At 40.5% G+C, this 16445-nt stretch overlaps 1 protein-coding gene across 1 annotated transcript in view; it reads left to right on the top strand.

Moving 5' to 3' along the window:
• The first annotated feature begins 266 nt into the window (after positions 1-266).
• LOC116702608 (histone acetyltransferase KAT7) overlaps positions 267-16445 on the top strand; it is a 61650-nt gene continuing 45471 nt past the window's right edge. The window contains exons 1-8 of the mRNA XM_032536927.1: positions 267-479; positions 2265-2409; positions 5318-5536; positions 11675-11956; positions 12506-12588; positions 13039-13125; positions 14981-15079; positions 16264-16374. Coding sequence (XP_032392818.1) covers positions 465-479; positions 2265-2409; positions 5318-5536; positions 11675-11956; positions 12506-12588; positions 13039-13125; positions 14981-15079; positions 16264-16374 — 1041 coding nt within the window. The 5' untranslated portion in view covers positions 267-464. The remainder of the gene's footprint in view (positions 480-2264; positions 2410-5317; positions 5537-11674; positions 11957-12505; positions 12589-13038; positions 13126-14980; positions 15080-16263; positions 16375-16445) is intronic.

The raw sequence follows: 16445 nt of genomic DNA, 5'->3' as shown, positions 1-16445 counted from the left end.
TAACAGGTGGTTCCGCTTTATGTTACATAAAACCTGCTTAATTAGTTTAATTAACGTAGTTATTACTGTGAATATTTGGTTTGTAAATATTTCAGTAGCTAACCTATAATAATTAATTAACTTTCTTAATTTAAATAGTTAATATAATTTACCCCCCTTAACATTATCCGCTCAAGAATGGATGTATTATGTTCTGAAGCGAAGGACCATAGACATATATTATGTCTATGCGAAGGACCACCACAGCTACATGTTCCACACGGAGGGATTTTACCAACGGACCCCAAAAACGAGTTTGCGCTGTACTCACAAGGAAGTGCGGAAAAATTCGTGCGCTTCTTTCAGTTGAATTGGCTCAAAAGCTGGCGGTTTGTTGTTCTTACTATTTATATAACCTGAGATATATTTCCCCCAAAGTAAGGAGTAATAACCTGCCAGAAGCGACACACGTCACACATTTGAAAATGCCCCGGAGAAAGGTAAGGCAGGGGTTTGCAGCAGACTCAGCCGTTAGTGCAGACTGCAGATTGGACACACAACAACAACATAACGTCATAGCTACTATTAGCCAAGATCTAGCTAACTGCTGTGGACATTTGTTAGACCTCCTGTGAGCTGAATGCGATCCTACAAGATGCCGTTAATAAGTTGTAGATGTGTGTTGAATATCAATGTTGGTAGTCTGAACTGTCGTTTTGTGTTGCTAAAAGCTACGCTAGCTAATGTTTGTTGCGGAGTTGCACGAATGTGGTGATATCAAATGTCGCTTATTCGGGGTAAAGTGAGAAGAGCTTTGAAATATTGGGCCTTGCTAATTTTGGTCAGATTTATATCCCCTTCGGACTGCATAGACGTACTGATCTCCGTTAATGTCAATAAAGGCAGCTTTAGCTAACTGAAAGGGACAGGCTGTTCTAGTGCTAGGATGGAACGGAGAGCCCGCACCAAAACAACGCTGTGATTGGACAGAATCTAGACAAGGGTTGCATTCATTGGTCTGACTCTTTCAAACTCCGCCTCCTCTCTTTGTAAGGCTGTATGTAAATGAAGTGGCTAAGTAGTGAAGTTGTCATAAATAAAACTTCAAATTTGCGCTGTGGTCCATGTTGTAGTGTAGAGTGATATTTTTTTTTCACATACATATTGTTTGCTACTGTATTTTGGGACTCTTTAAAATGTAGTTCATTTGTATTAGTATTAAAAGACAAGTAGCCTAATGGCTATGTTGTCAGCAATATTCTGTACATTTGCTAATACAGCATCGTACAGTGTAAAGTGTAGGGTATTGTAATGTGTAATGCTTTCTTAATTTGACGATCCCACCCATGTACTGAACTTATTTTGTATCCGTATGTGGCTTCAAATCGAAATTTTGATTCATGGTGTAGTTCTCATTTTTATTTCCTTTACTCTGTTTTTCTGTCTATCGTGTTAACCTAACACCTAATTTACCCCCTGTGGCATCAGTAAAGGGTTATATTCTTCTAGGTTTTTCTTGGTTTGCCTTGTTAAACGTGTCAAATGTAGAACTAAATATGAAGTGCAATGAATGAAATACAGAGAAATAGAAGACATAATTCTCTCGCCAATTATTGTGCAATTTTAGGTAGCCCTATAATGTCACATTTTGGATAATATTTTAGAGGATGTTGGAGGGGCCCCCGTAATAAGCTTGTGTTTTTTGTTCGATGACATGTTGGCTACCACTCGAGTCCCCTTGCCCCACCCCCTCCCCAGTGGGGTGACCCCTCGCTTCTACGCCTCCGTTATCATCAGCATCACCCCCATTCATTCCGTGTGGCAGGCAGCTAGGCAGCCTGAAATGGGACTTTTTTTATTAGTTTAATTTATTTATTGAGTGTTGTGGGCTCTCATTGTAATGAACAATTAGTCGACTTATTGGACTACAAACTGGATACTCACACGGAAGGTGCATTTGGTTGGTACAATAGATTCAATCGGCGTTATTAGGGGTGTGCCCTTGTCGATGCCGATTAGGTTTGTTTTGAGTATATATTGACAAGTCCATTGTGGCAAGAGGGGGTGAGGGGGTGCAGAGCTGGAAAGGATGTGGAGATGGTGACGCTCCTCCCCCAGTATGGGATCTTTGCTGAATTATCCACTGGTAAAAAACTAAAGAAAAACACGAAGCTGTACTTACATCAGTCCCACAGAATTTCTATAACTCTTCACTTGATACTGTTTTGGTGACAGTCCGGACTCTCTGTTTAATCACGCAGTTTGCTGATTGATGTTGTTTTCAGAGGACCGCCGGCAGCAGCTCGGACGGGACAGAGGACTCGGATTTTTCCGCCGACCTCGAGCACGTCGAAGCTTCCGAGAGCGCGCACAGGCGCAGCAGCACGCGCCTGACTCGAGCTTCACTGCGCCTCAGCCGGAGCTCACAAGGTAAACATTTAAAGTTTTTTTTGAAAAATACTCCGTTATAGGAACAACATATAATCAAATAAATCAATTATATCACACACAGGCAAGAGCAATAGAAAGTTCGGGATGAGAAATCGTGAAATAAGAAACAATATGAGGGACGTTAATAGCATTGAAAAGAATACATAGCTAAATGGCCTTTTGCGGATCTAGGCTAGCATCAGTGGCCTACATGCTAACGATTTAGTCTCCCAAAATAGTTCTTATAGTTTGGTAGTTTATACATTTATAGTGTTATATTTTACCTACACAATTTTAATTTCAAAGTGATACCCATGAAGTGTGGTTGTATTAACCTTTTTATTGGTTTAAGGGATCACATATCTTAGGAAAAACCTGGTAATAACACCGGTTGATTTGACCATGACACCAGTGTATTTCAGAATTTAAGGTAGACCTTTCCTAGCCTCTTTTACCTCCTATCTTAGAAATCTTAAGTTAGAACTACCATTTTCTTGAACCAATTTACTGGCCACCGTTTTGTTTTCTGCTCTTAAAACACACATTTTAGTGGTAATGTTTCTCTTTTCCTGCATATTAATTCATGCCTATTTATTATCAAGCTAGCTAGTATAAATTAATTTAACTGCTCCATTTGAATGAGGAAGGACGCTTTAATTCGGGGACCACAGAGAGACCTCAACCCCCCCTCAGTTCAGCAGCAGGATATATCTATATATGGGCAGCCTTAAAGCATGAATGGGTTCAGACAGACCTCCCCCCACCACAGACACACAAACTCTACTCCCACCCCCTGTGTGACCTCTTTCTGTTGTGGCTGCCAGTGGGGATTACACTAGAGAAAGAAAAGTTGATTCTTTTTCCTCTGTTTTTTTGTTACTGAGAGAAGTTGTGTTTGCTCTCCTAGTCCCCATAGAAGCTTTAGAAAAAGCACAGAGGCTAGTTTTCTCTAAAAAGAAGTGGCGTCAGAGGTTCAGTCTTCTTTTCTCTGGTGGGATTAGTCTCTTCATAAACGTTGAGGCCATTTGCAACAATTAATTCTACCTTCTTTCCCATTTCTGCTTGGAGTTGCTCTGTTACAGACAGCTTAGGTTTGAGAAATCAATCAAGAATTTGGAAAACTTAATGCGTCTGTTCAGCAGATTGTAAACAAAGGTTTTTGCAGGACAAGTTTTCATGTAGACAATCATAGTAGAAATGATTAATTTTATTATCACTTATTCTGCTACTAATCATCTAAAAACTAAAGATACTCATTTGACGATAACATCAGACAAAAGAGTGGCAGCAAATCCTCACAAGTTAGAGGCCAGGACTAGGAAATGTCATTTTTTAAATTGTAGTTTCTTTACTTCTCTTCCCCTCTCTCTGTCTCGCTTCCAATCTCTTTCTCTCTCCTCTTCTCTTGTCTTCCCTTTTTTTCCTCTTACAACTCACAAAGCTCTTTTCACCAGACTGTTTTCTCACGTGATGTATGTACAACATGATTTTTCTGTGGGTGTGAGGTCATGTGCAGATCTGATATTTGGTCTGTTTTTGATCGAAATTAATTCACAATCTTAAATATTGAATTGAAAAATAAAATCGTCGATACTGCCACGCCCCCATGTCACGTCTGGTTGGCTAGTCAAGCAGCCACACAATCCCCCAGGAACAGCAGCATGTTGTAATGCAAGCATGGACTTAAGTGGTCAGTGGTGGAACTGCAGCCCTCTGACCCAGAGAAACGTTTCCCAGAGACTTTGCATGATGAAAGACACTTCTATATTTATCACCAGATAATGTTTTGGGGGTAGGCCTACATCAACTTACCAGCCCGAACACTTAAAGGTTTAAACGTCACATTTAAACATTTAAACATTGCAGCTGAATCCAGAGTTATTAAACTAGGAATGATGAACGCACACGATGAACACGAGCAGACCTGCAGGACTGTACCCACCCACCCACGTCGCCTTACACTCTCCCATTTCACCTTCTGCCAAGCGGAAAAACACACGAGTGCTGTGAGTCATATCCTCTGACCACCAAATTCCACAGGATGCGGAATGGATGCGGATTGGCTCCGTGCTTCGCCGTCCGTCAACATCCACCAGATTTGTTGAGGAACAGCTACAGCCACGACTGACAGCTGAAGTCTCGAGGACCCATGAGATCTCGTAAATTCATGTAGAATAGAACCACAAAATAACAACAGTTTGTTTCCATCCAGAGGAGGAGAGAGGAAACAACTCTGTGCTGTGTTTTTAATGTGTAGTGCAGGGAAATATGATGTGTATATATAAATATTTTGGCTATCCAGTAAGTTATGTTGACAACGTTTGCGTCGTCAAAAGTCAAAGTTTGCAAGCTCTGCTATGTACGTGTTCCATATTATTCCACTGGCAGCACGACTAACATGGCAGCACATCTCCACAGGCAACAAAAACGGATGTATCTACCAACAACAACACAAACTACTCTTCTGTCTTCATTTGGAATTAAACTTCTAAGTAACTCAACTCGTGCAAATGCAATTACAAGAGCCTTAGGAGTGTTCATAGCAGCAGACATGCAACCTTTTTGGAAAACTCCGGTTTTAGGCATTTAATTAGCGTGCTAGAACCTGTTTTAATGTTTGTTTATTTGTGAACTTGAATGTCAGCTTATGTGATGAAGACTGCAGTTTTTTTATTGTTATGTCTAATTGGCTATACGTTATTGTAACATAATTTATGTTGTTAATAAATGTTTTAAATTTGACAATGTAGTGTGGTAAATTGCAAACAAAGGTCAGATATATTGCATAAAAGTCTTGTCTAAAAATTGCATAGTATCCTGTGCTTTAAAAAAAAAAGATTTAATGTGATCTGAAAATGGTCCAATAAAGGGACTTTGAAAACCTCTGCTCTCCTCTCTTAACCTCTAGATAACGGCAGCTCAGTACGGAGCAGTTCTCCTGCAGCCCCTGGTCCTGACGAAGGCCTGGATTCGTCAGCTGAGTCGGCCACAGCAGCAGCGGTGCCTGCGTCCGTCTTCTCCTCTGGGCGCAGGATCACACGCAGCCAGCAGGGGGCGACAAACACCACAGCCAAAAAATACCCACTGCGTCAGAGCAGGTCGTCTGGCTCAGAGACCGAGGCTAATGGTGAGAGCAGCACTGTGTACTGTATGTTTTAGAAGAAGACAGGAGAAAAGGAAAGAGAACAGTCAGGAGATAGAGGGAAGGAGGGAGAGGAAGAAGGTAAAAGGAAAGAACCATGAGTAGATGAAGGGTATGACATGATTATAATGTTTAGTTTTATTTAGAACATGTTCAAAAATAAATAATGTACTACATTTCAGTACAGAAAGTATGCAAGAAAACCAACAACAACAAAAATCCTCAGGAAACATGTTTTTTAAAATTATTGTAAATGATTCATAAGGATTTCCATGTTCAAAAAGGAGTAGGAAGAACTTGTTTGGTCCTACCCTTTTGTTTGTACTTCAGTTAAATACAAAACAATTAAATTCTTTACTTATTTATATTTGTATATATTTACAGACATGCATACATATACCCATTTACACACACATGCATACACATTTTTCCCCCAGCTATTCCCTATCAGTGACCATGTTTCATCTGTCAGTTAAATCAAACTGAATAATAACTAGACACAATATATACTTCTAAAATGTCATATTATACTATTACGAGCTTTACAAGAAAAAAGTTTTGAAAGATTGAAACACAATGTTTTAAAGCTGCAGCTACTCAAATTCATCCAGCGCAAGACCCAGCGTCGAGAGTCTGATTCTGGACCACCCCGACTACCCCAACACTTGATCGGTAAACTTTCTGTTGCTGCCGTTACACAGGTTAAACCCAGTGCTGCCACTGGTGGTTTTGTCTAAAGTGGGTTGCAGGGACGTGCACCGGTACGGGCTATTGATTGGCTTAGCTGCCCCACTTGTGAAAAAGCCTAAAAAAACCTTTCTTTCTTTTTTAATAGTTTGGCTGTTGTGGCTGCATTAATACAATAATAAGCCCGCAGTCATGTGACTTTGTTTATATTTTCACACACAAAGCACCACAAATGAAAGAGGGAAAGCCAAGCCCTACTACCTTAACACGGGTTTTTAAAGTTATGGAGATCATGACAAATGTCCTGTGAATAGTAACCAAAAAGAGCAATAGCCCCTCCAAATGCGCACATCCCTGGTGGGTTGTAAAGATGCCTTCGGATGCCTGCTTTTTTAGTAGGAGTTTTAGAGTTTCAGACTAGAGCTGCAGCAACACAGACAGAAACTAAACTCAGTTCTGAAAGATGAATCTGAAATATGAGTGCAAATGTCCATTCACATATTTTCAAAATAAAGATTTGCCCATTCAAAACTTGCATTTCAATGTTTCAAATCGTTTACCCCAACACACATCATATTCCATTTAGTAGGTTCCTAACCTATAAAACAAGGTCAATAGATTGAAAGAATAGTGACTCTGAACATGAAAAATGAAAACTCACAAAAGAATAAGTTTAAAGGCTTGCACAATGTTTTTAGGCTGAAACTGCTGAAGGCTTTGAAATATGACATGTTAATCTAATAGAAGGGCAGAGGGAAAAAAAAGAATGACGTGAGGGTAGAGGCTGAGAAGGAGGAGAAGGAAGAGGAAGGGTGTCTATCTACGTGTTTCAATCATTCATTGCTGTGCCATTCTGCTAATGTCACGAGCCCTGTCTGTGATCACAGTGTGTTCCTGATTATAAAGAAGACAAATAGGTTTCTGTGCATATCCTGGACTTGTGTTTTGACACAGGGACAAATTAAGAATTACCTTACAGAGACCAGGATCTGTTGTCTAACTTTAGACACTGCAGGAGGGGGGGGATCTGTATCCATTAAAGCAGATATATCTGCACGTACTGTACATTGTATGGATGTTCAGTTGTATAATTTAGTGCCTAAACATTGAGTCATGTTGTGTCCTTGTTTTAAAGGCTGCATCACAGTAAAGTGGTGTAATATTCTAAACTTTCTAGCTGTTTTATTATTTTCCTTTACCCACTTAGTAATGTTATCCATGTTATTGATAATCTATGTCAAAACACTAAATATGTTGTTAAAGCACCAATAGTCAACCATACAAAATCTCCACAATATCGAGATCAAAGTATTTGGTCGAAGATATTGGGATGTTCTCCATATTGCCTAGCCCTAGTTTCAGCCACAGATAGTTGCCATTTTTCATGCGATCTGAGTGCTCACTGGTCTGGCACAAACATCAAAATTTAACAATGTAGTTATCCTTGTCGAAAAATGAAGTAATTGATGAATTGTCAAGACCAACAACCCTGATCATTGTGATCACAATATTTAACAAAATAACTGAGTTTGTCATAGGTTGTCATAGAGGGATTTGTCGCCGACAAAATCCCACATGTCTTGGCTTCACACTACCTCTCTGACCTCATCCATCCATACACCCCACTCTGAAACCCTTGCGGTCCTCAGACGCGGGCCTGCTCTCCATTCCCCACACCAGACTCAGTACCTTTTTGAAAAAGAGCTTTTAGTGTTGCAGCGCCATCCCTCTGGAACACTCTCCATGCAGATATCTGAAATGCTACATCCCTGGGGTCTCATTTATAAACGTGGCGTACACACAAAACGGGGCTTAAAATGTGCATACGCAACTTCCCACGCAAATGTTGTGATTTATAAAATTATAAAAAATAATCTTGACGGGAGAATGTGCGGTCCTCCATGCAAACTCTGACCCACGCGTACGCACACTTTGAACATATTGGGAATTGACGATGTAGATGGTGAGGTGGTGAACTAATGTCAGACTGCAGAAAGTACATGTGGGAATAATGATTACTCTGAACATTTTCAAGTATTGATGTCTCATGCACATTTCTTGACTCCATATCATCCACTTTATCATGAAGATTAAATCCAGCAGTGTTATTTACACTTGACCTGAGTGACCTTGTAAAATCCAACTCAAATCTTAAATGAAAATTTGTTCTTAATATTTATTATTATACACAGAGTCCGCTACCAAGCGCAGGAGGATGAGATGGCCCGAATGCACAGAATACAGGATAGCATTAAAAACCCTACCATAACATAAAGGCAGAACACATTGTAAATAACTAAAAATGTCTTTTAATACTGTACATATATCATTAATGTCAAAGTCTGGAAATACAGTCGTTAAGCTCTCACGCAATTGTTAACTTTAATACTGTTCGTGACCAAACCTGCATGAAAAAAAGTGACAATGTAAAGACATTCTTCTTTAAATTGTATCTTGGGGTGAGGGATACCACTAGTTGATATTGTGATTTTCTACAATAACAAATTGTTGTAAATACTGCTGTGACCCCAGTCCATAATGCTGCATGATGGCACTGCTGGCCCTGCAGGAGGACTACGCCAATGGAAGAAACAGGAGAGAAAGAGACTTCAGGGACCACGACGATGACTGGTCAATATGCCGCTTTAAATTCCCTGAAGCCGTGCTCTTTGATCTAGAGTCCCTGACAAAAGTCTAGTCGCTTATCTATTTTGTAGAAAAACCTGCTATTAACCTGACTTTTAATTAATCAATTGGTGTAAGAAATAGCTCATATGAAAAGCTAAAACCTCCCAAATGATGTTCAATGCACTGAATAAATTAGTTTCACTAAAAAAAAGTTTATTATTAAACAAGACAGAAAGGTCAAATTTTGGCAAGACAAAGTTTTGTCACCTAAAAAAAATTGAACAAATTTACTACAGATACTAAAATATGTCAGCAAATTAAATAGCGGTGCTGTGAGATCCAAATTTAATATCTTGTATGACTTCCATGAGCTTGAAGGACTGCATCCATGCGGTTTGGCAAGGATTCATACAATGTATTGATGAAGTCATCAGGAATAGCTAGGAAAGCAGTCTTGCATGCCTCCCAGAGTTCATCAATATTCTTTGGTTTGGTCTTCCATGCTTCCTCTTTCATCCTACCCCACATATGCTCAATGATGTTCATGTCTGGTGACTGGGCCGGCCAATCCTGGAGCATCTTAATCTTCTTCGCCTTGAGGAACTTTGAAGTGGAGATGGAAGTATGCGATGGAGCACCATCCTGCTGGAGAATTTGGCCTCTTTTATGGTTGGGAATATAAGAGGTAGCTAAGATTTCTTGGTATTTGAGACTATTGATGTTGCCTTCCACCCTGCAGATCTCTCGCACACCCCATACTGGATGTTACCCCAGACCATGATTTTTCCGCCACCAAACTTCACTGTTTTCTGGGTGAATCTTGGATCCATGCGGGCTCCAGTAGGTCTCCTGCAATAGTTGGGGCAACTGTGGTGTAATTCAACAGAAGATTCATCTGAAAAATCCACTTTCTTCCACTTCTCCATCGTCCATCCTTTTAGCAGGCTGTGGGCCTTGGCAAATGCCACACAGTTTTTCAATTGTCTTTTGTTTAGTGCTGGCTTCTGGGCACTGATTCAACCATGGACGCCATTTCAAGACAGAATCCGACAAACTGTTCAGGTTGACACAGGGACTTCAGGGGACCAGGTCTGGTGGAGCTCTGCTGCAGTGGAAAATGGGCTGGCCTTGGATTTTCGAGCCAACAAACGGTCCTCTCGAGCAGTTGGTTGCGGGGTCTGCCTGACCTGGGCTTGTCAAAAACGTCTCCAGTGTCTTCAAATGTTTTTTTATCCTCTGTACTTGACGCTGAGACACATTGAAGGTGTCTGCCACATCAGCAGTGGATCTGGTCTTCAGCCTCTTGATAATCAAAACTTTAGTCTCAGGGTGAATCTTAGGCCTGTTTGCAGATGTCTAGTTGCAGTTGATGTGAAGGTCTAGTGTACTGGGGTTGTTTTTTATACACACCTGAGACCTGATTGATCCATTATTAGTCACAGGTGAAGCTCATATGACAAGGCAACAACACTTATGTCTTTGCAAAAATTGACTCAATGGGCTTTACCAAGCTGGGAATATTAGAATACTTTTTGACAGTTTCGTTTTGCACTGAAACATTATTACAAAAGCTGTTGGGATTAAAATGAGCCATTTCTTGTAAATAAATCTTGATTAGAAATATATTTCAGCGGCACTTCGGGTCAATTTGTACACAAGCGACAAGACTTTTGTCAGGGACTGTAGGTACCGAATTGGGTCCAGTAGAGAGGGCAACATGCCGGAACCGTGCCATCCTGGTCCAAATACAGGTCCTCGCCACTCTGGGGGCAACCGGCTATTTCCAGAGGGAAAGAAGCCATTTTTGTCTCTTGGGTGTACGTACACTTTTAGTAAGGTACCTACGCAAAGTTTTATAAATGAGACCCCAGGACATGGTAGTGGTGTTTGAGTAGTCAAAAAACTACTCAGACACCACCTGTTCACCACAGCCTGTCACAGTAATTTCTGTGTCCTTGGGTTATGCTATATGAATAAAAGGTATTATTATTATTATTATTATTATTATTATTATCATTATTATAGGAACTTCTTTGTGTCTTTGTTTGCTTGTTTGTCTATCTGCAGGGTAACTCAGGAAAGTGACTCACTTTAAATGCATGTTGGTGTGTAACAAAAGATGTTTTAGGGTTAACACAAAGTTAAAGAAATTGTTTAGCATTGGTAGAGGTTTGCGATCTCTGCCAAGTTAAATTAAAAAAACAATTGCTTGACATCTTATTCAAGACAATACTATTAGACAATAGTCCAATGTGACTGGATAGGAGAGGAAATGGGCTGCAAAATGTCCCATTCGCCTGCCTCTGTGAGCTCAAGCAATGGTCTTCTTGCTGCAGTAATATCATTCTTTACTATTGGATTTCTCTGCTGGCAACTACATCTGTATGTGGTCACATTTGCAGTCTACAGAGACTTCCCTTAAGATAGATTTGTGGCAATAGAGTTAGAAAAGGGATTTAAAACATTTTTTAATCCTCAATTTCTGTTTTCTGTCAGTGATCCTGTACTGCTGTTTTCCATCCCACAGAAGTTTATTAGTCCACAATTTGCTAACCTCCAGGAAAGCCATTATTCAACATGAAACAAAAGTTTATTTACCCCATAATTTTACCAACCCTTTAAAATTAGATCATCAGGGTTCATATTTATTATCTGTATGATGATCAGTCATTTGAAAATAATAAATTTGTGCACTCTTCGGCTTGCTATATTCAGTTAAAACCACACATATGCAAGAGTTGTCATTTTATACACAGCATTCTTGCAATCCTTCCCTCTAATTCCCTCCGTCCTTATTGTCTCACGCAGACCTGAAGCAGGGGGCAGACCGAGACGAGACCCCTCCCCGGACCCCAACAGGTAACGCCCCCTCCTCAGAGTCAGACATCGAGGTTTCCAGTCACAGCAACGACCTTGTGTCTTCTAGCAACGATATTGTAGTTTCACAAGAGGAGGACGAGAGATTGGCCAAAGAGCTGTCACTCAAAGAGGCCGCCGCCCATGACCTTTCCCACCGACCCAAACGACGGCGCTTCCACGAGAGCTACAACTTCAACATGAAGTGTCCCACACCTGGATGCAACTCATTGGGTGAGGGCAGAAACAGTATTTCATTGGATCAGATGTCCTGCTCCTATGCACTCGCCCTTAGCTCTTTGTAAACCTCTCTCTTTTACTACTCTCCCTCCCCCTTTCTCAATACAGTTCAATTCAATTTTATTTATTGTGTCAAATCATAACAGAAATTATGTCAGGACACTTTACGGATAGAGTAGGTCTAGACCAATCTCTGTAATTTACAATGACCCAACAATTCTGCCCAAGAGCAAGCATTTGGTGCGCCAGTGGCGAGGAAAAATTACCTTTAAACAGGCAGAAACCAGGCTCTTGGTGGGTGGCCATCTCTTGCTGCCGGTTAGGACACAGAGACACTGGATACAGATGTACTGTACAGAAATATGATTGATAATGATTATAGCAGTAACACTTATAGTAACAATTAGATTAGAAGAACAATGACTAGCAATAATAATAGTAGCAGTGCAGGGCGTAGCAGTGTGTCGAGCAGGACCACAGCAGCAGCTGCAAACACGATCCAAGTTCAAACCCCAATCCAATTCTGCTCTTTTTTTCTCTCAGGTCATCTAACAGGGAGGCATGAGAGACATTTCTCCATATCAGGATGTCCTCTCTACCATAATCTCTCTGCTGATGAATGCAAGGTACACACACACACACGTACACACAGGGTAAGAAGTGAGTGTTAAACCATGACACCGAATGCTATTTTGAAAAACAGAAAGATTTCCCACAGGAAGCTCTGACCATTTTATGTGTTTTCTGTCATCTTACAGTATTTAGTATTTAGTTGTGTTTTTCCAACAAAATCTGCACATAGGAGTAAAAAAGAAAGTCAAATTCTTTCTTCAGTTACTTCTTTGTAGCTTTTATGAAATACCTTATTAGTCATACCAAGTTTCCACTGTGGGAACATCTCAGACATCACAATGGGACCAAGTGTCCAGTGGATAAAACTGAAGGAAACTCACAGACTCAAATTGAAGTTGTCAAGCTGCGAAGCCTCCCAGGAACACGGAGGTGGTTGCTGCAATTTTTCCGCTGTGGGGGTGGTTGTGAGTCGTTGGTGGTAGACAGTGTTGATGTTTTGTTAGGGCAAGGCATCAACGCGCGACAAACAGGCCGAGGAAAGGATGCTGTCACACCACCAGGACGAGAACAGACACTCCACAAGAAACCAGGTAACACACAAGCACACATACATGTGTGTGTGTATATTTATATATATAAACAGCGTGTGCAAATAAATCGGACAAGTATAACACATGGTGATACATGCTTACACCTAAAACTGAGATACATGCACACATATACTGTATACATATACTGTCTTTCTGTGAGGGTACAGAATATCAGGAAAGAGTATTCTCTTTATCAACCGAACTAAGCAAGTCAATCCAAGTTAAAGCTGTGACCCTTCTTCAGTTTCACCTGTCCGATTCACTTCATCATGAACTGAAGGTTTATGTGAATAAAGAGGAATTCCCACACACTGCAGCATAATAAAGCAGTAATACCTCAGGTCAGAGAGGTGCTTCCTCAGTATAGCAAGGCCAGAGGTAAAGTGATGAAGAGCTGCTGTTGGTTGAGGAACAGTGAGTGTGAAAGGGCTTGTCCTGGTCTGATTTATTTAGTTTATATGACAGGGACAGTGCTCATTGATCAATAACAAAAAAGACTATAAATGAGCCATATTTGGCCTAAAAAGATGATTTGAATCCATTGTCCCTGGTTAAAAAAGAACCCTAAAACAGAATAAAGTTACATATTTTATGAAATTCATATAGGCAGGATAGAATGATCTATATAAATTTTATCCAAGAATGGTACATGGCCTTTGTGAAGGGCACACTCACAGATTTTGGTACATTGAACTTAAGACAATGATAAGATGATCAGTTTAGCCACACTGCAAAATGGCTTATTGCGTTGGTATGTTTGTAAGCAGGCTGCTGTCTGTGCAACCATGAGAATGGATCACCATATCCTCAGCAAATGGCAAATAATTTAAATACACATAAAAGTGGCCCGAGTATAGCTTCCTGTGGGACGCCAGTATAAGTGTTAAAGGTAGGGGACTTACTTTCAGGGTCCAAAGTTAGCGCACACCAAATGCAAGGAAAGATCTACATTGCCGAATAAAATAAATGAAGTCGCCATTATTATGATGCTGAAATAGGGCTACTTCACTACAACTCATAACTAGAACACATTACTTGATTGGCCACATTTTGTTTTGCTTTGACTCTGCACACTGGTGAAGGCATGCAATGTATTGCCATTGTACTGTCAATAATTGCATCACAATTTAATTGACCCTCGCTGTCCACTGTTGTTACGCTTACTTTATCTAGCTCGTTAGTTAAGCAGTGATAAAATATCTATACTTGTATTAAAGTGCTCATATAATGCTCATTTTCTGGTTCATAATTGTATTTAGAGGTTGTATCAGAATACGTTTATGTGGTTACATTTTCAAAAAACACCACATATTTGTTGTAGTGCACATTCCTGCAGCTCCTCTTTTCACCCTGTGTGTTGACCTCTCTGTTTTAGATCAGAGTGAGGTATCTTACTTCTGTACCATCTTTGTTTTGAGTCACACATGCGCAGTAAGTACTGCTAGCTAGTTAGTTGCTGAGTATATGGGGGTGCCATGCTAGCAGCTAGGTGAGCAGTGTAAGGTGTGTTACAAAGTGATGCACATTCGTCACTGAAGTAAAGGGTGAACTAGAATAGAGCTGTTTGAAGCAGTTGGTGAACAGTGTTTTCTGTTGGAGACCGTAAGTCCCTTTGGGCTGGACTTTGGGCTTTCACTTTGTAAACCTATAATGTGCACAAAAAGATATATAACACTATAAAGGAACAGGAAAAAGCCAAAAAAGCATAATATGAGCACTTTCATGGAAATTGATATAACTCAGCAAAACATTTTCTCTTTATATATTCTGACCAATCACTCCTTATAATGTAAAGGGGTCATGCAAGTGAAATAATCTTCTCTGTTTAAGTGCGTTTGTGTTTGTGTGGTTCTAGGCCCCGACAGAGCGTCAGCTGCGCTACAAGGAGAAGGTGACGGAGCTGAGGAGGAAGAGGAATTCTAGCCTTAATAAGGAGCAGAAGGAGAAGCACATGGTAAGTGGGTGAGAAATTAATCCTTTACTGTAGTAAAAGTACTAATACCAAGCTGTAAAAATACTCTAGTAAAGGTCCTGCATTGAAAATGTCACTCAAGTAAAAGGATCGTCAAGAAAATGGACAAAGTATTCAAAGTAAAAGTACTCAATGCAGAAACCTCCTCACATCTTATTCAATTCAATTCAATTTTATTTATATAGCGCTAAATCACAACAACAGTTTTCTCATTGCGCTTTTCATAAAAGAGCAGGTCTAGACCGTACTCTTTGATGTTATTTACAAAAGTCCAACAATTCCCACCAAGACCAAGCACTAGGCAACAGAGGCAAGGAAAAACTTCCTTTTAAGAGGCAGAAACCTCGAGCAGAACCATGGGTCAGGGTGGGCGGTCATCTGCCTCGACCAGTTGGGGGGGGGGGAAGAGAGAGAGACAGACAGACAGACAGACAGAGAAGAGACAGAGAGAGACATGGAGAATTGTAGAAGAAGGTGTCGAACAGGAACATGGAGGCAGCAGGTGACTCGAACCACAGATCCAGACTCCACAGCTCCAGAACCAGAACCCCCTGCAGGAAGTGATAGGAGGAGAGAGGAGAAGGGCAAGAGAGCACAAGACTAAGGGGGCGATAGAGCACAAGACTCTGGGAAAGGGAAGAAGTCGAGTTAGTAACAAGCATTAATGGGATGAGGTTGCATACATTTTAGAAACTGGAAAGATCAAAACAGTTGTCAATCAAGCATGTTTTTTCTAAACATTTCAGGACTTGTAGGCCTGTTTATTGTATTGGTGGTTATATTTTAAATAAAACCTCCTTTTTTACTATAGGTACTAATGCTGTCAGATTAATGTAGTGGAGTTAAACGTACAATATTTTTCTCTGTAATGTAGTGGCGTAGAAGAAGAAAGTGACATGAAAAGAAAATGCTCAAGTTAGGGGCAACTACCTCAAATTTGTACTTAAGTACAGTACTTAAGTAAATGTACTCGTTCATTTTTTAATTCAGTTGTATTTATAGTGTCAGAAGTAATCTCAGGACACTTTACAGATAGAGTAGGTATAGACCACATCAAAACAATTCCAACCACGGACAATACTCTGTCCTCTCCCCTCCACCTATCCTTCTCATACTACAGTATATTTTGACTTTCTTTGTTTCTCTCTCCACCCCCCGACTTCCAGGAGCACCGTCAGAGCCACAGAGCTAGCAGGGAGCCGCTGCTGGAGAACATCACCAGTGACTACGACCTCGAGCTGTTCAGGAAAGCGCAGGCACGTGCCTCGGAGGACCTTGTAAGAAAGACAACTCATCATCACCTCCCTCCCTTACTTTTTCCTCCTTCCCTTGGTTTTTATTGTCCCCC

The sequence above is a fragment of the Etheostoma spectabile genome, chromosome 15, assembly GCF_008692095.1.
Source record: "Etheostoma spectabile isolate EspeVRDwgs_2016 chromosome 15, UIUC_Espe_1.0, whole genome shotgun sequence".
Classification (NCBI taxonomy): Eukaryota; Metazoa; Chordata; class Actinopteri; order Perciformes; family Percidae; genus Etheostoma; species Etheostoma spectabile.
Note: the sequence above shows the minus strand (reverse complement) of the source record. Positions and strands in the feature narration are given on the sequence as shown.